This window comes from Ambystoma mexicanum, chromosome 8 (assembly GCF_040938575.1).
Source record: "Ambystoma mexicanum isolate Mex_15411 chromosome 8, UKY_AmexF1_1, whole genome shotgun sequence".
NCBI classification, from domain to species: Eukaryota; Metazoa; Chordata; class Amphibia; order Caudata; family Ambystomatidae; genus Ambystoma; species Ambystoma mexicanum.
In genome coordinates, this window is record NC_090929.1 from 300784793 (window position 1) to 300805184 (window position 20392).

Consider the following 20392-nt stretch of genomic DNA (forward strand, 5'->3'; position numbering starts at 1 on the left):
TTACCCAAAATGGATAATGTTGAAAAGTACTGACAGTCCGAAGGACTGGTCAGTTTCCCCACAACAAGTGAGCAAAAGGCCAGTGGCGTGAATCTGATCACTTGACAAAAAGTCAAGACAAGGTGTAAAAACAAAATGTTTGGAGGTCCATAGAATATCGAGGGAATGTTGCTAAGAGAAAAAACATTCCTAGCATATACTAGGAGGGGTAGATATGCAACTCCCTCAGACAAAGGAAAGCGGACTGTGTTCAAAAGTTTGGTAAATACTATCTGAGCACAGAAATCTCCAATTCATCCGAAGGAGTGAGCCCTGTACTGAAGATGCCTACTGCCGATTGAGAACCTCTGGAATCGCCGATGGGGCATCCATCTGGGCAAATGCAAGTATACTTCCTTGAAGTCCACAGCACAAAGCCAGTCATTCTGAAATTATCCCAGGATCTGTGCAAGGCGTTACCATCTTGACCTTTTAGTTGGGATGAAAAAGATTAAAAGGCTGACAGTTCTAGTATTGACTGCAGGCCAGCCTGGTTCTTCTTGAGCACACAGAATAGATGGGAGTAGAAACCCAGTCTCCGCCGATCCGGGGGAACAGCCCTTTGATTACATGGACAGTAGTTTGTTGACATCCCCCAAAAGCTGAGTGATCTCATCTGGTGGAGAGGTAGGTAGGAAGGAGGAAGAAGAACAGAAAGATGGTAGCCCTTTAATTGTACGGGGTATGTCCAATAGTCCTGAGAGATGGTCTGAGAGTGAAGCAAGTGATGAGGGAGCCAGCAGCTAACGGGTGGTTGGGTGGACACGGCTCAACCAGCCCTTGCTTTCATTGATCTGAAGCTGTGGAGATCAGGCAAAACAGCCTGTAGAAATTGTGGCCACTTCCTCCTATGGGCGCTGGGCAACCTGCCTAGATTTCAGGCCTTCCTGTCCTGATAGCAATTAAATCCACTAAAGGCTCTCTGCCTGGCCTCTCCTACAGAAAGAAGACTGGATAGGTTTGGCGAGGACTGCAAGTGACTTAGCAGTCTGGGTCGAGGTCTTCCCTTCATTTAGCTCTTTGTCTGAAGGATGAAACTAATCCTGACCGCAGGACCAGTATCATGTCTTCAAACCATTGTGAAAACTTGATCAAATGTATCCAGGCCATCCTAAGCATTTCGGTGCTCAATACCATAACTCTACTGGAGGTATCAATATGGTGGATGGAATCTTCCAACATGTCGAGTGATGAGCTTAGCCATTAGGCCTGACTTAAAGGTTTGCAGCTTCACAAGAGTGGGGAAAGCCTGGAAGTCGCCAATTTCCCTCCAAAGCTTTTCATTAGCAGAAGGCTTAGCGTAGAATGATGCAGAGGATACCACAGCCAAATGCAGTTTGCAAGTATGGTGAGAATTTCACAGAAGTGAGGGGCCTGCAGCGCACCTCAACTCTCCTGTTGGTGGCTTGCAAAGAGTGGGGCTTCTGCCAGAACTTCGCGCTTCTGCCAAAAACGCCTTTTTGGAATTGTAGTCCAGATCTACAGCAAAATAGGAGAGCAAAGACCTCTGAAAGGAGTCCAGAGTTTTGTTAAGGATCTGCAGGAGAGGCAATTCCCATGGACTCTGCATGATCAAGCATCATGACGTAGAAAGCTATAGCGGATTCAGCATTTCATTCAACAAATCCTTGTCCTGCAAGTCAGCCGAGCAGGAGTGCCCAGGTCCTTGCTGTGAGCCGAGGTTACAGCTAGTGGCTGCTGAGGTAACAGGACCTCAGAGAGGCAATGGTCGTATTGGTACCGGCAGAGTGAAACAGAGCTGGCATGGACCACAGAAGCTGAGCTGAAGGCAGCTGCAAAGGGGAGGGTATCAGGGTCTGGAGAGAGTGGGAGTTGCTGTAGCCCTGATCGGCATGGAGTGTTCTTAATGGAGCCAAATGCCTCAAATTGGCAATAATCCCCTTACAATATTCAGTCATGACTCTGGGCTTTGCTCTGGTGGTGCAGGGAAGGGGTCCACAACAAAGTAGATGGAACTCAGAACAGTCGTCTATGTTCAGGTGCCCAAGACGTAGGTGTTTGTGAAGTAGGTGTCAGTGATCAGGTCGGATAAGTGTGCCAGTTGCTGGACTGCCAGTCCAAGGGAGGCACAAAAGATCCCTCAGTTACTGTTGGAAGAAGAGGCACCAGTGACTCACACCCTCTAGGAGTAGACCTCGCAGCCAGCTGCCCTGGAGAAGAACTGGCTGTTGATCCTGGGTTGAAAACGTGGGGGTCCGGACAAATGGATAGCATCACTTTGGTAATTTTGGGTGAATTATTGCTTGACGTGTCAGAGCACTCTGTATGTGCCATTTTCTTTTGGTTCGCCATTTTGTGAACTCTGCGGCCTGTGAAGTCAGGGAGACTAGTGACTTTCCTTAACATGGAGAGGCTGAGTCAGACCTTCACAGACCCTCAGGATGGATCCTGGCAACAGGGACGATAGGAGTCTCGAGCACGAGCCCAAGCCCGGAAGGCAATGAAGTACCCCCAGCGAATCTTTTGTTGGCAACTCCTGCTCCCTCAGTACTTAATCTGATACTAGGCTTACAGCCTCAGGGCCACCCCGTTTGGTCTTGGAGGATCCGTGGACCCATCCCATGCGCGACTACCAGGCAGTTGCCGGGCCTGGGTGCCTGAGGAACGTGAAAAGCTCCAATGTTACTTTCTGAAACTTTTTCAAGGGACGTGGTGGAGAAGCACAAAAAAGATCCTTCCACCGACCGTCTTCAACGCAGCATGTGGCAGCTAAGAGCTGACAACACGAAGCTTAAGAGTTAGATGTGGTTGGGTCGAAACACCTTAAACAAAGTGTATAAGGTTGGGAATGTCCTGACGCAGGAGGTAAAACCAGTTCTCACCAGCATACGACAACGATGGGGGATTAAGCTGGTGGTGAAAAGCAGGAAGAATTATAAAAGTTTTTGTTACTTACCTGTAACTGTATATCTCCAGCATTGGTATCTTTCATAGATTCAGATGCTTGAATATTCCCTGTCGTCAGACTAGGAATCCTCAGTGATAACATTAATTATAAAAAAAATTCTAATAACACACATTGCAACATGGCCATGCATGTACATAGCCCATTATGGCCTATGAGCCATTCTATTGTGTAGTCCCTCCACCTCCTCTTGGTCCTTTACAGCCCCAACCAATGAAGTGGCAGGGCTTAAGCTACGCCCCCGGCAGCCATCTTCAGATTTTGAACCATAGAGATTACAGTACGATGGATGCTGAGCATAGGAGCAGCCTCTCAGGGAGGTGGGCGGGCACATGTGAACCTATGAAAGATTCCAATGCTGGAGAACAACAAGTTACTTCTTACCTTGTAACCTTCTTTCGATGGGATGTTCCTCCGACGTATTCCTTATCTTAGATATCTCTTTCCAGCTTTGCTGGCCTCGGAAATTTTCTCTCTCTAGAGGGCGCTGCGCGCCGACGTCCCCCGAGTCGATGTCCCTCGACAGCCGCCGTATCGACGTCGACCTGCCTATAAAGGCCGTGCACAGCGTCCGTTGCTCAGTTCTGTTTTGTAGCCCACAATAATTCTTTCTGGACTAGACTAATCACCCTGAAGGAGCGTAAGCTGCAACAACAAGGGAAGTAGTACTGCGGGGATGGATGGGAGGGTCGATAAGGAATACGTCGGAGGAACATCCCATCGAAAGAACGTTACAAAGTAAGAAGTAACTTGTTCTTCGAAGGGATTGTGTCCTCCGACGTATTCCTTATCTTAGATAGGCTCCATTAGCAGTATTCTGTTATTGGAGGTGGGAGTACTGACTTCATGCTTCCTCTTATTGATGAATAGAGTGCAATACTGCCCTTCCAAACCTAGTTTCCTGACTGGAGGAGGAATCCAAGTTGTAAAACCGTGTAAAGGTATGGACGGACGACCATGTGGCAGCCGCACATATGTCTCTAACCGGCACTCCTCTTTTGAGGGCCGATGAAGCTGCGATACCTCTGGACGAATGAGCCCTAAGATTTTGAGGGGGCTCTTTTCCTGCCAGTTTATAACATTCCAAAATGGCTAAAATGATCCATCTGGAAATGGTCTGCTTAGTTATCGGTAGCCCCAGCTTGTGACCTGCGTAGCCTACAAACAGCTGGTCTGCTTGTCTTATCCTAGCCAGTCTACTAATGTAAAAACTTAAAGCCCTTCTTGGGTCCAGCCTGTGTAACCTCTCTTCCTTTTTCCCCGGATGGGGAGGAGGATAGAAAGATGGAAGGGTAATCTTCTGTGTAATATGAAATTCAGAAACCACCTTTGGGAGGAAATTAGGCTTCACTTGCAGAACAACTTTGTCTTTGTGAAAGATTGTATGAGGGGGTTTACAATAAAGAGCTTGTAACTCGCTCACCCTTCTAGCAGATGTAAGTGCTACTAATAAAACAGTCTTAAGGGTAAGAAATCTTAACGAACAAGAGTGGAGTGGTTCGAAAGGTGTGCCCATCAGGAAAGTTAGGACTAAATTTAAATCCCATAGGGGAACCTGGAATGGTCTTGGGGGATAAACGTTAGTTAACTCCTTTAGAAACTGTATTACCAAGGGTAACTTGAAATAGGATGGTTCTTCCGCAGTGCGCTTAAAGATGGATAGCGCTGCGAGATAGCCCTTGATGGTGCCAACTTGAAGGCCTGAATAAGCTAAATAAAGTAGGAAGGACAAAACCATTGGTGTACCACATGAAAAGGGATCGATATTCTTTTCCCTACACCAGCTGCAAAATCTGTTCCAACGGCAGCGGTATAAAGATTTTGTTGCTGGCCTTCTTGCCGAAAGCAACACCTCCATAACGTCATCAGGGACGTCCCAATCCTTGTACCTCAGCCTTTCAGAAGCCAAGCGTGAAGGTTGAGGGTTTTGATGTCTGGATGGAGAACCTGACCTCCCTTCTGTGAGAGCAGATTCTGAGTGGAAGTCGAATTAGAGGGCAGATGGACAAGTCTAGAAGGTCCGGGTACCACGTTCTCCTGGCCCAATCTGGGGCAATTAGGATCATGGTTTTCCGGAATCTTCTCAACCTCCTGATCATTTGAGGAATGACAGGGACCGGTGGAAACGCGTACAGGAGTGGAAACTCCCAGTCCACTATGAACGCGTCTCCCAGAGCTCCTCTCGGGGGAAATTCCCTTGAGCAGAACAGATTGCACTTCCTTTTGACACTGGTGGCGAACAGATCCACCTGAGGGGTTCCCCAAAGGGCGAAGATCTCTTGAAGGACTTCCAGAGCTAGTTCCCACTCGTGGGAGACTGTGCTCTGCCTGCTCAGAGCGTCCGCTGTCAAGTTCTTCTCTCCGGCTAGGTGAACTGTCGATAGAGATTCCTTCTTGGATTGCCCAAAACCAGAGCTGCATCGCCTCTCTGCACAGAGGTGGTGATCCTACGCCTCCTCTTTTGTTGAGGTAATGCATGGCCACTGTGTTGTCCGTCATTATCAGGACATTCTTTCCTTGTACAGATGGCAGAAAAGCCTTCAGCGCAAGTCTGATGGCCCTCAGCTCTAACAGGTTGATATGTAGTCTGGACTCCGATGGAGACCAACAACCGCTGATGGTCAAGTCGTTGGCGTGGGCTCCCCACCCCGTGAGTGAGGCATCCGTGACTATTATCATCTCCGGCCAGGGTTGCCAAAACTGCTCTCCTTTCAGAATGTTCTCCTGACAGGCCCACCACTGAAGGTCTCGAGCCACCCTGTCGGGAACCTGAAGATCTGTCATTCTCCCTGAGAATTGTGACCACTGAGTTCTCAGTGCCCACTGGAGAGATCTCATTCTCAGGCGAGCCTCTGGCACTAGCCTAGCAACCTCAAAAAGTCAAAGGCTGGGAGACGTTGGGCATTTTGAAACTTGGTGACCATCTGTAGAATATCTTGAGCCCTCACCTCTGGTGGCGAGGCTTTTCCCAGGGAAGTGTCCAGGATCGCTCCGATGAACTGGAGTCTCTGCGATGGTATCATTTGTGACTTCTTTAAATTGAGGGAGAAGCCCAGTCTGTGAAGGGAGTGGCTAACATGATCTAGCTGTATCTGAGCTTGTTCCGAAGATACAGCTCAGATCAACCAATCGTCCAGGTAGGGGTAGACGTGAATCCCTTCCCTCCTTAGACTTGCAGCCACTACCCACATTAACTTGGTGAAGACCCTCAGGGCGGAGGTCAGCCCAAATGGCAGCACTCGAAATTGATAATGAGAGTTGCCAATTGCGAACCTCAGGTATTTCCTGTGTTTGAGATGGATTGGCACATGGAAATAAGCGTCCTGAAGGTCCAGAGATACCAACCAGTCCTGGAACTGAAGGGCCTGAAGGATCTGAGAAAGAGTTACCATCTTGAATTTGTCTTTCCTGAGGAATTTGTTCAATTCTCGCAAGTCCAAGATGGGTCTCAGTCCTCCGTCTTTCTTTGGTATGAGAAAGTAAGGGGAGTACCAGCCCTTGTTCCTCTCCGCTACAGGTACCGGTTCTATGGCACCTTTCTCTAGCAGGTCTAAAATTTCCTGCAAGAGAAGCGGATCTGGAGCTTTTTGAGAGCTGATCCCCGGTGGATGACTGAGGTATGCGTAGGAGAGGCAGGCAGTAACCTTGTGCAACTGTCTCCAATGCCCAAGCATCTGACGTGATAGCCTGCCATTCCGCCAGATGTTGAGTTAACCTGCCTCCTACAGGTGTCTTGTGAGGGAAGTCCTCAGAGTGGTTTAGGGGCGGCTGATGCAGCTGCCGATGGTAAAGAGGCACCTGCTGTTGCTGCGGCTTTTGAATATCTACCCCGTCCACCTCGGGTAGTTCTTCTTTGTCCCCTTTGAGCCGGTCGTCCTCTACCTCTTCCGAATGCGGAGTAGAAGCGAAAGGACTTGCCTCTTGCAGAGGTTCCTGTGGGACGAAAAGGTGTCTGACGGATTGCAGCGCCTAGGGATTTTGCTGCTGCCTTTGATGTTTGCAGTTTTTCTAAACTGTCATCCGCCTTTTTCCCCAAACAAAGAAGAGCCATCAAATAGCATGTTCAAGAGCCTGGCTTGCACCTCTGGGGCAAAACCAGACTTTCTCAACCAAGCAAATCTCCTGGTTGTTGTACTTGCCGCCATTGCTCTGCTGATACTGTCAGCCGAATCAATGCCCGTCTGGAGGGATTCGCACATAGCGTCTTTACCGTCCTTTATGATATTTAGGAACGCCTCCCTTTCTTCTCCCTCCGGGATGCAGTCAGCTGCTGTAGAAGCACACTCCCAAAGTGTATGGCTGAATCTAGCAAGGGTGCAAGTAGCATTAATAGATTTTAACGCCATGCTACATGCCGAAAAGACTTTCTTAGCCATAGCATCGTATTTTTTATCGTCCCTGTCCTGTGGGACGGTAGGGTAAGCAGTCTTGATGTCAGTAGAAGATGCTGCCTGTACCACCAGACTTTCTGGGGATGGGTGTTTGGACAAAAACTCCGGGTCTGCAGAAGATACCCTGTATTTAGTAGACAGTTTTTTATTTACTGCCGGGACGACATCTGGGGTTTCCCAGTTCGTCATGATTTTTCTTTGAAGAGCTTTATGAAAAGGTACTACAGGATCCTCCTGTGGACCTTTAGCAAGAATATCCGTGAGGTCATCCTGTTGGAAAGCCTGTGAAGGTGTTGACCACCCCATAAATTCTGGGATCCTGGCCATTAAGGCTCTATAAGGGGTTTCAGCATGCTCCCCCGGGTCTGGCCTAGAGAACTCCACCTCTGGGGAAGTTTCTAAACCACTTGCCTCATGTAAGGAATCATGGAGTTCCTTTAATCTGCGTTCCTCTGAGGATAACTCCTCTTGAACTGGGGTTGCAGATCCCTGCAACTCAATTGTTTCTTCTTGGTCAGACAGTTCTCCCTCTTCCATAATTGAGGAAATTGTTCTCAATTGGTCTGAACTCACAAAGGGTGTGAAACCCATCTCCAAGGCAGAGGGTGCCAAACTTCTTGTAATCGGCCTCGAAAACGTCGATGTCGTCGAAGGCTTCGAACGTGGCGTTGAAAACAAAGGTGGAGGCCTCGAGGTCCTCGATAGAAGCGGAATTCTGCTTGAGGATGTCGACAATCTCGACGACATTGTCATCGAAGACCTGGGAATAGCCACTGGGTGCATGCAACCGTGACTTTCCTTGGCGTCGACGCCGGTGTTAAGGATGGCGTCGAGTCGATAGACCCGTGTGTCGAAGGTCCCGTCGACAACGGCGTCGAAGACACCGACCTTGGCGTCGACGGAATCTTCGAAGAAGGATTCGAGGTCTTTGCTTTACTCGAGGGTTCGTGACGCGCTCGAGAAGCTTCCTTCGCCGGGATCTGCGACTCGCGGCGTTTTGGACCTTCGGGTCTTTCGACTAGAGCATCGCTCTCGGCAGTCTTCGAGGGGGTCGAGGCCGCTTTCTCGAAGACGCTCATCATATTTTTGCGGAATTCCTCCCATTCAGCCGGGAACTATGTTTCGTGGGGCAAGGGATTCTCTTAGGTGAAACAGAGGAAGAGGAGGACGAAGAAGGGGATCTTCGGCGTCTCCTTTTCGAGTGCTTCGATCTCGAGGAGTGATGGGACCCGCTTCGAGACCTGGAGCGCGAATGGTGACGAGGAGACTAATGTCTCGACTTCGTCGAGGAAGAAGAAGCTTTAGAAGTCTTACCTTTTTCCAGCTTCCCCCTACGCTCCTTCAGGGCCTTGGCTGTCATGGACATACAGTCCTCGCACTCCGAACAATGGTGTTCAGCTCCCAAACACCACAGACAGACCCTGTGAGGGTCCGTCAGCTACAACTTTTTTCCACAGTCTCGGCATTTTTTAAAGCCAGACCGAGGGGTCGTCGGTTCAGACGAGGAAGCCATCGAGTATGGATCGAATATCTCGAGGAAAATGGAATAATTCTCTACGAAACTGAGCAACGATATTCCGAGGCACTGAGTAAGCGCGGAAAAACAGAACTGAGCAACGGACGCTGCGCGCGGCCTTTATAGGCAGGATGACGTCGACGTCGATACGGCGGCTGTCGAGGGACATCGACTCGGCGGACGTCGACGCGCAGCGCCCTCTAGAGAGAAAAAATCTCTGATGCCAGCAAAGCTGGAAAGAGATATCTAAGATAAGGAATACGTCGGAGGACACAATCCCTTCGAAATACAGTTACAGGTATTTAACTAAGACTTCTCCAGCATTGGATCTTTCATAGATTCAGATGCTTGAATAGAATACCAAGCAGTTAAAACATGCCACCATCATATACATATATGCATAAATACAGGAAGCATATTTTTTATCAAACCTTTACCATGCAGCAACACAACGGTTACATACTCCGGGAGGAGGGGCGGAGGAGGGGCGGGGGAGGAGGCTGGTCCTACCTTATGCAAAGAGATGGTGGAGCACCGCCTGTCCAACTGCAGTTTCTTTGTCTGTATCTTCAGCCAGGCAGTAGAGTTTAGTGAACGTGTGCAGAGTGCTCCACGTGGCTGCTCTGCATATGTCCTTCAAGGCCACCCCTGCATGGAATGCTGTTTATGCTGCCCTCCCTCTGGTGGAGTGCGCTGATGGTGGTCTAGTTAGAGGGTCACCTTTCATCTGATGGCAGTGGGTGATGCAGGATGAAACCCAGTGTGCCAGACCTTGTTTAGAGATATGCTGTCCCTTGTAAGGCCAGAGAAAGCAATGAAAAGTTGGTTTGATGATCGAAACTCCTTGGTTCTCTGCAAGTAAAACTTCAAAACTCACAACGTCCAGAGAGTGTAATGCTCTTTTTGCTTCAGAAGCGCGATTCTGGAAAAAGGTTGGCTATACGATGTGCTCAGTGAGTGTCATTTCCGACAGTACCCTGGGAAGGAACTTAGGATGTGGCCTTAAGATGACGCGGTCCCTCTGGAACAAGGTAACTGAGGCTCAGACAATAAAGCTTGCAACTCACTGATCCTTCTGGCTGATGTGATGGCTATCAAAAAGGCTGTTTTCCAAGACAAGAGCTTTATGTCGCATCTGTGTATGGGTTCGAAGGGAGGTTCCAAGAGGGCGGTGAAGACGGTATTCAGGCTCTAGTTCGGGACTGGCGTAGGAGGATAAGTATGCATCAGCCCTTTAAGAAAGACTTCAACCACCAGCAAAAAGAGCAAGAATTGCATCTCCGGAGTTGTTGTGTATGCTGCTATGGCTGACAGATGGACCTTGATGGAGGACAATGAGAGCCCCGTCTTAGCTAGGTACAATAAGTAGGGTAGAATTTGGTCAACCAAAACCGCGAGAGGATTGAGGGGAGATCTCTCGCATCACTTGGAAAATCGAGTCCACTTCCTGGTGTAGGGGACTCGTGTCGATGGGGCTCTCGCTGCCCTGATGATATCCTAACATTCTGATGGTAGCTTAAGATACATGAGTTTACGCTGCTCAGGAACCATGCCTTGAGACATAGGCTCCTCGGGTCGTGGTTGAGGACCTTACGGTTCTGTTGCGTCAACAGATATTGATGTGCCTTGAGGCGAATCGGGGGCCTTCGGGAAAGATTCTTCAAAGTCGAGCACCAGACTTGTCGCGCCCAATCCGGCGCTGTTAGGATCATTGAACAATTCTGTTCCTTCTGTCTGCGCAGTACCCTCGCAATGAGGGGAATGGGGGAAAAGCATAGAGGAACCTTCCTGTCCAAGCCACTGAGAACGCGTCTCCCAGTGATTGATACTCCGGGTACCCAGAGGCAAACCTTCGGCACTTCTTGTTGTCCTTGGTGGCAAAGAGGTCAATCTGCGGATGGCCCCACAAGGCAAAAATCTGTTGGATTTCCTTTTCGTCCAGCTCCCACTCATGAGATGACGTGTATTCTCTGCTTAGCTTGTCCGCTAGGACATTGTCCACTCCCGGAAGATGCTCTGCTTTGATCTGCACCCCGTGGTGCAAGGCCCATGCCCATAGCCTTTGGGCTTCTTGCGACAGGATCTCTGACCTCGTGCCTCCCTGCTTGTTTGTGTAATGCATGGAGGTCGTGTTGTCTGTCCGGACTTTAAGTACCTGTCCAGCTACCACCTGCAAGAAGGCCTTCAGAGCCCACCTTATGGCCCTGAGCTGCAACACATTGATGTGGAGTTGGGACTCTTGCGCCGACAAAGTGCCCTTGGTTTGGACGTCCGCAAGGTGAGTGCCCCAGCCTGATAGTGACGCCTCGGTCCTCAGCAGAAGGGTCGACATCGGTGCTTGAAACAGCATCCCTTGTTGAAGATTCCGCTGAACATTCTACCATCAAAGAGATTTGTGTAATGTCGATGGAATCTGGACGTCATCCTCCCAACATCCGAGAGCTTGTTTCCATTGGTGGTCCAAGGACTCCTGAACCGGTCTCATGTGAAGCCTGCAATTTGGTATGAGGAATATGCACGAGGACATCATGCTCAGAAGGGATTTGTATGAACGTACCGACGTTGTCTGTTTCTCCAGGAAGCACAAGGTTGAGCATAGAATCACTGCTACCCTTTCTGCCAATGGTCTCACCCTGGGAGTGCTGGTATCGAACTCGGCACCCAGGAAAAGAGCTGTCCTGCTGGGAACGGGGCAGGACTTCTTGCCGTTTATGGAGAAACCTAACCCTTTTAGGAGGTTGATCGTCCTTAAAACTGCTGAGCAAGCCCTTGCGGCGGAACATGCTTTTAGCAACCAATCGTCCAAGTATGGGAAGACTTCCGTTACTGTCCTCCTGAGCTTTGCAGTTACTGGTACCAAGCATTTTGTGAAAACTCTCGGTGGCGATTTTAGTCCGAACGGGAGCACTCGGAATTGAAAATTAAGCTCTCCCACCGTGAACCTGAGGAACTGTGAGCTGGATGGGTCGGTATATGGAAGTAAGCATCCTCCAAATATAAACTTGCCATGAAGTCGTTCTTATTTAACCAAGGGAGCACTCCTTGCAATGCTACCATCTTGAATGTAATGCGTTTGATATATTTGTTGAGCGCCCTCAGGTCCAAGATGGTCCTCCATTGACAGTTTTTCTTTCTGATGAGGAAGAAGCGGGAGTAGAAACCCTTTCCCCCTCTGGGGGTACGGCACCGGCTCTACCGCTGCTTTCTGGAGGAGTTTTTGAACTTTGGACATGACCTGTTTTACATTTGCACCCTGCGCAAAAATGGAGGCAGGGAAGGAGGTTGGTCTAGAAATTCTAAGGTGTGACCCTCTCTGATCACCTGCAATACCCATTTGTCTGATGTAATTGACTGCCAGTGTAGGAAGAACTGGCTTACCCTTCCCCCCCACCGGGGTGTGACTGTGAGGGGACTGAATCAGATAGTTTTGTTTGCCTTGTGACTTCCCCTGGGGGGAGCCACGCCTGCCTCTATGGGAGTATCCATTGGAGGATTGATACTTTTTCTCTTGGTACGTGCTGCCTTGCGCCTTGTAACCATAAGAGGAGTGGCCGTACCGTCTGTATTTACAAGATGAGCCCCTAAAGGGACGAAAAGACAGACAGTCCTTATCCCTGTCCTTTAAAGAACTGATGGCTCGGGCCGTGTTCGTGTCTGATTAGATTCCCTTCAGGTGGTCGTCTATTTTCTTCCTGAAGAGCTCTTATCCATCAAAGGGCATGTCTAATATCTACACTTGGACTTCAGGCCTGAAACTAGTAGCCTTCATCCAGGCCTGCATTCTGAGTACTGTGCCATGGGCCATCTGTCTGAAGCCTGATTCGGCCACATCAACCGCTGCCTCGATCATATGATCAGAGGTTGCTTCACCATCAGCAATTATCGATCTAGCCTCTTCCTGAAGCACTGGGGGTAACTGCTTAGCCAATTTGGACATGCGTAGCCAAATTTCGCAAGATTGTCAACCATCTTCCAAGCCGCAACTGTGATAAGAGTGCGGTTTTTTATGACATCTCAAGCAAAGTGGCGCAGACTCGGGTGCTTTATATTTCTTCTCTGGTCTGGACACTAGAGCCGGGGTAGACAAAGGCGTAGATAAGATCTTGGATCCGGACTCACAGATGGTGTCGAGGAGAAGAATGGTGGTAATCATCCTCCTGCGTTTGTCCATGTGCTCATAAAGCACCGATTTCTTTTCCTCTGATGTAACCTGAATTTTGAACAATTCTAACGCCTTGCCTATTATGGTGTAGAAAGAAACCCGATCATCCGGAGGTAAAGCATCCCCTGGGGAATCTCTGCTCCTGGGCTTCTCGACGATGTACTCATCCCACTCACTGGCCGTGTCAGGCTCCTGTGTAATTTTGCCTTCTTCTGGATCAGAGAATTCTCTAAAAGGATCCTCCCGCCAATCCAAGAGTGAAATGGAGGACAGCACCATTGTGGGATCCCTATCCGGAGATCGAGGTCTATGCGACGATGGTGGTGGTGATGAGACCCTTGTCATTGAAGAACTGTGCTTTCTGCTCCTAGACCTTCGAGGAGGCTCAGGTGATTGTGCCCTCTTCTCAGGTCTACTCCAATGAGGAGAAGTTCTTGATGTGCCTGGAGTTGGAGACGTGTCTCTCCTACGGGGTTTCGGTTCTAAAGGATCAGACGGCACGCTCTTTTCCCTTTCACGCCTGTAGAACTCCTCCATGATCCTCTGTACAGACAGCATCAGTATCGGGTCATGAGGATAGTCGGCCTCTTCCGTAAAGAGCTGCCAAGGGGGACTGTGCTGCTTAGGGGAAGGACAAGGTCGTTCTTCCACCACTTCTGCATCTGAAAATTCCTCCTGGAGAATTACATCTGGAAGCTCTGCCATGTCCCCCAAAGGAGACCATTGGTTCAGCAACCTCAAGGAAACTGTCCTCAATGACAGGTGTGAAGCGGAAGGCGCCTCAGGCTCCAATTCCCCCGTGTTTGATGGTACTTTTGTCAACGAGCGTCCCGCCGACGGTAGTTCCGTCAATGAACGCGGCCTGGATGGTTTTCTCCCCCATCAACGAGTGTTCTGTCGATGAATGTGTTTTGGCTGCTCTCCCGTCGACGAGTGTTCCGTCAATGAGCATGTCGACTAGTGCTTCATCGACGAATGTGTTTTGGATGGTCGCTTCCCCATCGACGAGTGCTCTGTGGACAAGCGTTTCATGGAGTGCTTTGTGGACGAATGGTGTGTTTCCTTCGTCGACTACTGTTTCATGGATGATAAATCCGATGACGTGGATCTTGCCGTAGACTATGTCTTATGTGTAATTGTCGCCGTAGACGGGCCTTTATCTTTCACATCACTCGTGGACCGTTTCCCCGTCGACGAATGCCCCCCCCCAGCCTCCCCCTCAGCTTGTTGCAAACTCCTACTTCCCCTTGGTAGTAGATTTTGCTGATGAATGTGACTTTCTGGTTCGAGGAGTCTCATGGAGGTAGAAAGGGTATTAACTCCAGCTTCCTCTTACTTTTGGCAATGGGAGAGGAACTCCTTTCCACTGAAGAGGACTTTCTCTTCGAAGTTTGCCTCTTAGATGGAATGCTGGAGTGGACAGGAGCAGTTCTGACAGACTCTTCGTCCGAAGATTGACCCCTGGCGTCCAGATGTAAAAGAAGTCTTCTGTGCCTGTCCTGAAGAGTCTTGTTGGAAAACGTCTTGCACATATCGCATTTCTGAATGTCATGTGGATACAAGCAGTAAATGCAATGTTCATGGGGATCTTTCATGTAGACTAACTTCTTGCACCTTGTGCAGTCCCTGAACAGGGAAGGCTTCTTAACAGCCTGAGATGCAGCCATTCTGAAGAGAAAGTTTACACTACGATTTTGGGTCAAAAACAAGAGATATTTGTCTTAAAAACCACCTGAGACCAAAGCCCCTAAACAGGGGAACAAAGTGGAATATATTTGAAAAATATATTCCACACAAAATGAAGAAAAGAATTGAAGAGCTCAGAGAGCTTGAGGTGCTAGGGTTTGATTGTTTCTCTTTTTTTTGTTATATATGTATGTTGTGAAAGGCTTAAATCTTGGTTATAGGCCAGAGCATGTTAGGTAAGATTGTATGCAGTACCCTGGGGGAGACTGCACCAGCCTTGTGCTCTTGGCGATAGTTAACCAACCTTTGGTATAAGCATGTACTACACAAGTTGTTAGAGTGACTGAGCAGCCAGGCTTATCGCAAGAGGGGTCAATGTGAGCTGTAAGGTTGTACCACAGAGTTTCACAATGACAGTTATTCAAATAAACACTTAAACACAAAATATACTTCAATGAATACACTCAGTTGACACCCATTGGGGATGGCACACAGACACTTCCTACTCCCTCAGGTGACTTAACTAGGACACTGAGAACGTTGATTTATCACTGGCACATTTAGAGCAATACTGAGAGGGATGGCAAAGCCTTTAGAAGGAGAAAACAATGGTTGGCAAATATTCTTAAGCAGGAAGGTACATTCAACCCCTACAATGCAAAGTATATTAACCCTTTCCTGGGGGAATGGCATAGCATAAAGTCAGAGGTAAGAAGAGTCTTTAGGGAGCCAGGGCAGTCAATGTTAGCAAAGGTCTAGGTGAGCTGAAGCACTTCTTGCAGGTAGGTAAAAAGTCTTACACAATGGTTCAGAAATCTTTGTAGAAAATGAAATCACAGTAGGGCCAGAAGCTGAAAGGCTTGTGAGGGGCAACGCTGCAAGAGTAACCAAGACAAGTCTCAACTGAGAGCTAGCAAAGCTACACAACAAGAGGTAAGTCCCTTTAGTTTTACAGAACCTTTGGTTTGAAGAAAACTGGATCCAGCAGACTTCTGTTCCTGTGTGGGTCTGCAGATCCTGTGTTCCTGGGCCTCAGTAGTGGGGACAAGAGGGAGGACGTCTGGGGACTCCTGCACTACGAATGGAATGTTGGCAGCAGCAATGGGAAAACTTCAGATCAGAGGCACTTCATGGTTTCAGCTCCTCGCGGCTCTCGCAAACAGCACCACTGCGGTTCTTGGATACCTTAATGGACTTTTCTCGTATCTGGGGTCCAGCACTCTGTTGAGGTGGCTCAGGCTTGGTCAGTCCTGCTTCATGGAAGTCCAGAGGATCTTCCTGGAGCTCGGGTCCGACTTAAAAGCGATGCACTCGATCTGGCGTTCCTCTCCCTGGCAATCGGTTCCTGCAGCAGCAATGGAAGTACAGCAAGCTCTGAGAGGATATCCAGACAAGTTCACTTTGGGGTCGATTGGTCCCACCAACCCAAGGGGTGAAGTCGTCTGTTGCAGGGCTTCTCTAGTATAGGCGAATTTAGAGCTTCAGCAATACAGCAGGGCTTCACCGGGCAAAAGGATGGTCCAGGAGTTGCAGCAAGCGTCTCTTTTAAGTTCTTCTTCTGATTCCTTCGTCCAGTCGTCTACTCTGCCTTCCAAGCAAGAGCCCAAATCACAGAAGACTACATGAGAGTGGGAAAAAGGTCTCGCTCTCTCCAGGTTAGAAATTAAAAGTCCTAAAGTCCAGCAAAAAGAGCTAGGGCTCTCTAGGGTAGAACGGAATTAGCACATGTCTGAGAATTGTTCCTAACAGCACAACACAAAAATAGATAAGCTAAAAGGTTGAGTTAAGGACTTATGAAAAAAACATTAGTACCCCAATGATTAGGTACATTGGGATAGTTATGCATTAAATCATACCGCCCCTCTGATGAAGCCAAAATTAGATCAAAAGTAAATTACAGTTTCCATCAACCTACTCACCCAAACAAGTGGTGATAACACACACTTGGGCAAAATAAGGCGCTTAAAAAGCATGTCTGTCATAAAAGTCATATGGGCTACCATAGGAATGTATACTAAAAGGGTTACAGGGGTATTGGGACTAATGTAGAAGTCCCTCTGAACACAGCAATAGGTCAGAGGATGCAAAAAAGTAAACTGGACAGGGGTCCCATGAAATGAGACAGCACTTGCCCCAAACATCGTATTCTGCCCTAAAAGAGTTATTCACCCAAGTTATGCATGGAAAACTTTAAATCCTAAGCCAGCTCGCAAACACCAATTCAATAAGGCATGCAGCAAGGACTTCAATTATAAGCAGGTCCTCGTTCTCCTGTCAAATCCATTTAGTTCTATTTTAGTTTTTAAGATGTGTGACACTAGTAAGTATTGCACGGAAATTCAATTTTTGGGTCACAGTAACGTGCAATAGCTGGCAAAGTAAGGTTTCCATGCCTTAGCACCACATTCAGGCCTGTACAATGTTTCATAACCAAAACATCCTACGCAGATTCCTGTTCATACCTCTCCATCTGTGCTTTCAGTCGCCATACACTTTTCATTAGCCAGCAAGGTGACTTCATCCTTCCTAGGTGTTTCCATCCGGCAACTGCAGAGTGGAACTTCCTGCAGCCCATCCGTCTCCAGTGATTCATCTCCATTTGGGAGAGCTGGAAGGATGAGAAACCGCATATTATTCGGCATGCAATCTCTGGAGATAATTCACAAGAAAACAACTTAAAGGGAGGTAGTCAATGGGGACAAACATTTTAGTTTTATTGTTGGGTTGGGTCACATCAGCTTCGACAAAATCACAATTGAGCGGCAAGATGATGGTGTTAGGGAGACTGTAGGGGCCCCAAGACCGCTGCCCTTTCTGTGATACAGACCATGGGGGTGATATGCAAGGAGATTTCCCCTGGGTCCCCATTCCATTCTTAGCATTGTGTGTTACTCAGTTGATAGAGTCCAAAGACACCTACAGTTGTCCCTAAAGTTAGCATACAGTTGGAAGGGAGAAATCTGAGCGCAGGAATTGAGGTTTATGAGCTAAAGGCCACGGCACACAGCAAACTGCATGACATTAACAGAAGCCCACAATCAACAGACAGCACACAAGCTGAGCTTGCGTGATGTTCCACGAATCAGATCTGCAGAGACAGGGGAGATTCCAATCATCTCAAGACAAGTCTAAAGCGGTATATCCCAGCAGTGAGTTCCTGGAGTTTGGTAGACCAACCTTAAATTCCCACTGTAAAATGGAGCTGTGGTACGGTCTACAACACAAGCACCAATAACTGAGCAAACTATTTTGTTCAGCCCCTCGCCAGATTGACCGCTCCCAACTGGAATACAACAGCCACAGTGTACCAACTCACAAATACATGTACAATCAACGTAGCATTAAAGGAAGGCCAAACAAGAGGGGAGTGTGGGAGTAAGGAGACAACTACTGAGAAAAACAAGCAACACGATGAAGGATACAGTGGTGCGAGGGAGAAAGACAATGAGGAGAGAAGGAGGAGCAAGGTCTTGAGAAAGCAAGAAGAGCACAGAGGAGTGAGAGGGAAGAGTAGAAGGAACAAGAGGTGGGATTTTGTGTTCTTGAGAGCGGTGAAGGTAGTAGAGAAGGAAGAACATTTACGAAGAGAGGTTTAGCACTGCCCTGTGCCAGGAAGGTGCTCCTTAAAGAGTGAAGAGATGCCAGATCAATATATAGAGGGGAGGGGCCAGGAGTCTAGCCCTAACCAGAGTGTATTTTGAAGAACAAACACTGAGGGGGAAGGTTTGGGGTGGTATGGGGTCCAACCACGTACATTTATCGATGCCCAAACACTAAACAGCCAAACATTTCTGGGTGGTGGTGTTAGAAAAGATTTTGTTACTTTCCTCCTAGATACTTCTATGGAACACCCTTTCTTTTTGCTTCGACTGCTGACTTTTTGGGAGACAAGTAGAGCCTTCTGCTTTACTTCCCTTGTCTTTTGGTTCATTCTTACAGAGAAACTAATCAGTCCGTAAGACTATCATTACTGAGAGACTATGGGCCTCATTCCGAGTCTGGCGTAATCCAGTGAAAATCCAGTGTTACCGTGATGGCAGCCCTACCGGTTTCGCCACCGCGAGGTGCTGGAAACAAGGTAGGATCATGGCTGGTCAGCCACGCGCATCACTTATCTGCGGAACCAGTGACACCACCATCAAGGTAACCCTGGTGGAGATGGATGGATTTCCTTGTAACCAAAAGCAAAGAAAGAGAAGCTGGGACAGCGGCTGGATGGAGAGGTAAAGTAAGGGATATTTATGTTGGCTTTAGTGGTAAGTTGGTAGACCGGCATATTGTTTCAAATAGTGTTTACTTTCTGTTGAAAGAAACAGTTCCATTTATTGGCCAATGTGACAGATGATGGGAGTTGAGAATTCACATTCTCAGGAATGGAGACATTTCTTATAACCCAAACAATGCCTTGGGCCGGTTCTCTGCTTGTTCAATTTGGTTTTGCATTGGCAGAGATTTGGCTAACAATTTCTTGTTTATATGTAGCCAAGGCTGTTTTTACTGCTGAGTGAGAGATTTCGTCTCTCACTTTAAGCCACATTTTTTCCTTTTTCCTGTAATGCTGTTGAAGTGTTAAGATTCTCATTGTACCATTTATTGTTCTTTCTATTTCCTCTGATGGCGTTTAAAGGGGCAATGTGATTACAATTTTTCTGCAACACCAGCATCAGGTCAGAATAATATTCTGAGCAGTCCGTTTTAGACTGTATAGGAGGGAGATTCTGCACAAAGTCATTGTCAGATACACCATCCAGATCCCTTTTCCGACGGCACAGTTGTACATTAGGGTAGGGGCAATGTTCTGAGACTGACACCAGCCCTGCAGAGAAAAACTCACCAACGAATGGTCTGACCAGCTGACCGCGGTTATAGTACAGTCGGCCAGATTTGGCCAAAACTGAGCCCCTCAATCACAGGGTCCAAACAATGTCCGACTATATAAGTAGCGAGATTAGATAACAGCTGAAGACCACGAGACTGCAGAATGTCAACGAATATCTGCAGTCTCAATCTTCTATGATGTGACACCAGATGTTAAGGTCGCCCAAGATAATTAAATTGTCATATTGAAGCGCCTGTGGGCCTAGATGGATGTCTAGGGCAATCGGGAACAGAGTAGCTGAACCAGGAGGTCGATAGCAGAAAGGACGGACACGTGTGGATTGTCTAATGCATTCAGGTACATGTGGTAGTTCTGTGTTTCCTCATTTGGCTCATCATTGATAGGTATTGGGTGTGATCCATATGCCCGTTTGGTACATGCCTTCCATTATTTGTGACTAAGGGATGCAATGCATTGCTGTTAGGTTGCATTTGCCACATGCTCTGCTGACTGTTTCTGCCCCCCTGAGCTCCCTCAGAACCCCCTCTACACAGAAGTCATGCATTGGTCATTATACTCATCCAACAGCTAGGTGCACTCTCCGATGCGACGTGCCACGTACCCTGGCAACATGAAGTTCCGCAAGACCATTGAGTCGTGTGTGGATACGGGAAACCGTGCACAGCAAGGGATGATGGTATTCAGCATCACAGACCATTGCACATTGAGGGAGTGGAATCTTTTGCAGTTTCTAAACACTGCCTCAACGGCATGTCTGGCAACCAACTCAATATGGATGCAATCTAAAGCACCAATGCACTTGGGCATGCCTGCAAAGGCATGGAAGGCCACT

The 20392-nt window shown here is 48.1% G+C and overlaps 1 protein-coding gene across 14 annotated transcripts in view; it reads right to left on the bottom strand.

Annotated features, from left to right (window-relative positions):
- The window catches only part of EHMT1 (euchromatic histone lysine methyltransferase 1), a 2375011-nt gene that overhangs the window by 1142066 nt on the left and 1212553 nt on the right, over window positions 1-20392 (bottom strand). For all 14 annotated transcript variants that reach the window (XM_069609714.1, XM_069609713.1, XM_069609712.1 and 11 more), the window contains one exon: window positions 17183-17328. In XM_069609714.1, coding sequence (XP_069465815.1) covers window positions 17183-17328 — 146 coding nt within the window. The remainder of the gene's footprint in view (window positions 1-17182; window positions 17329-20392) is intronic.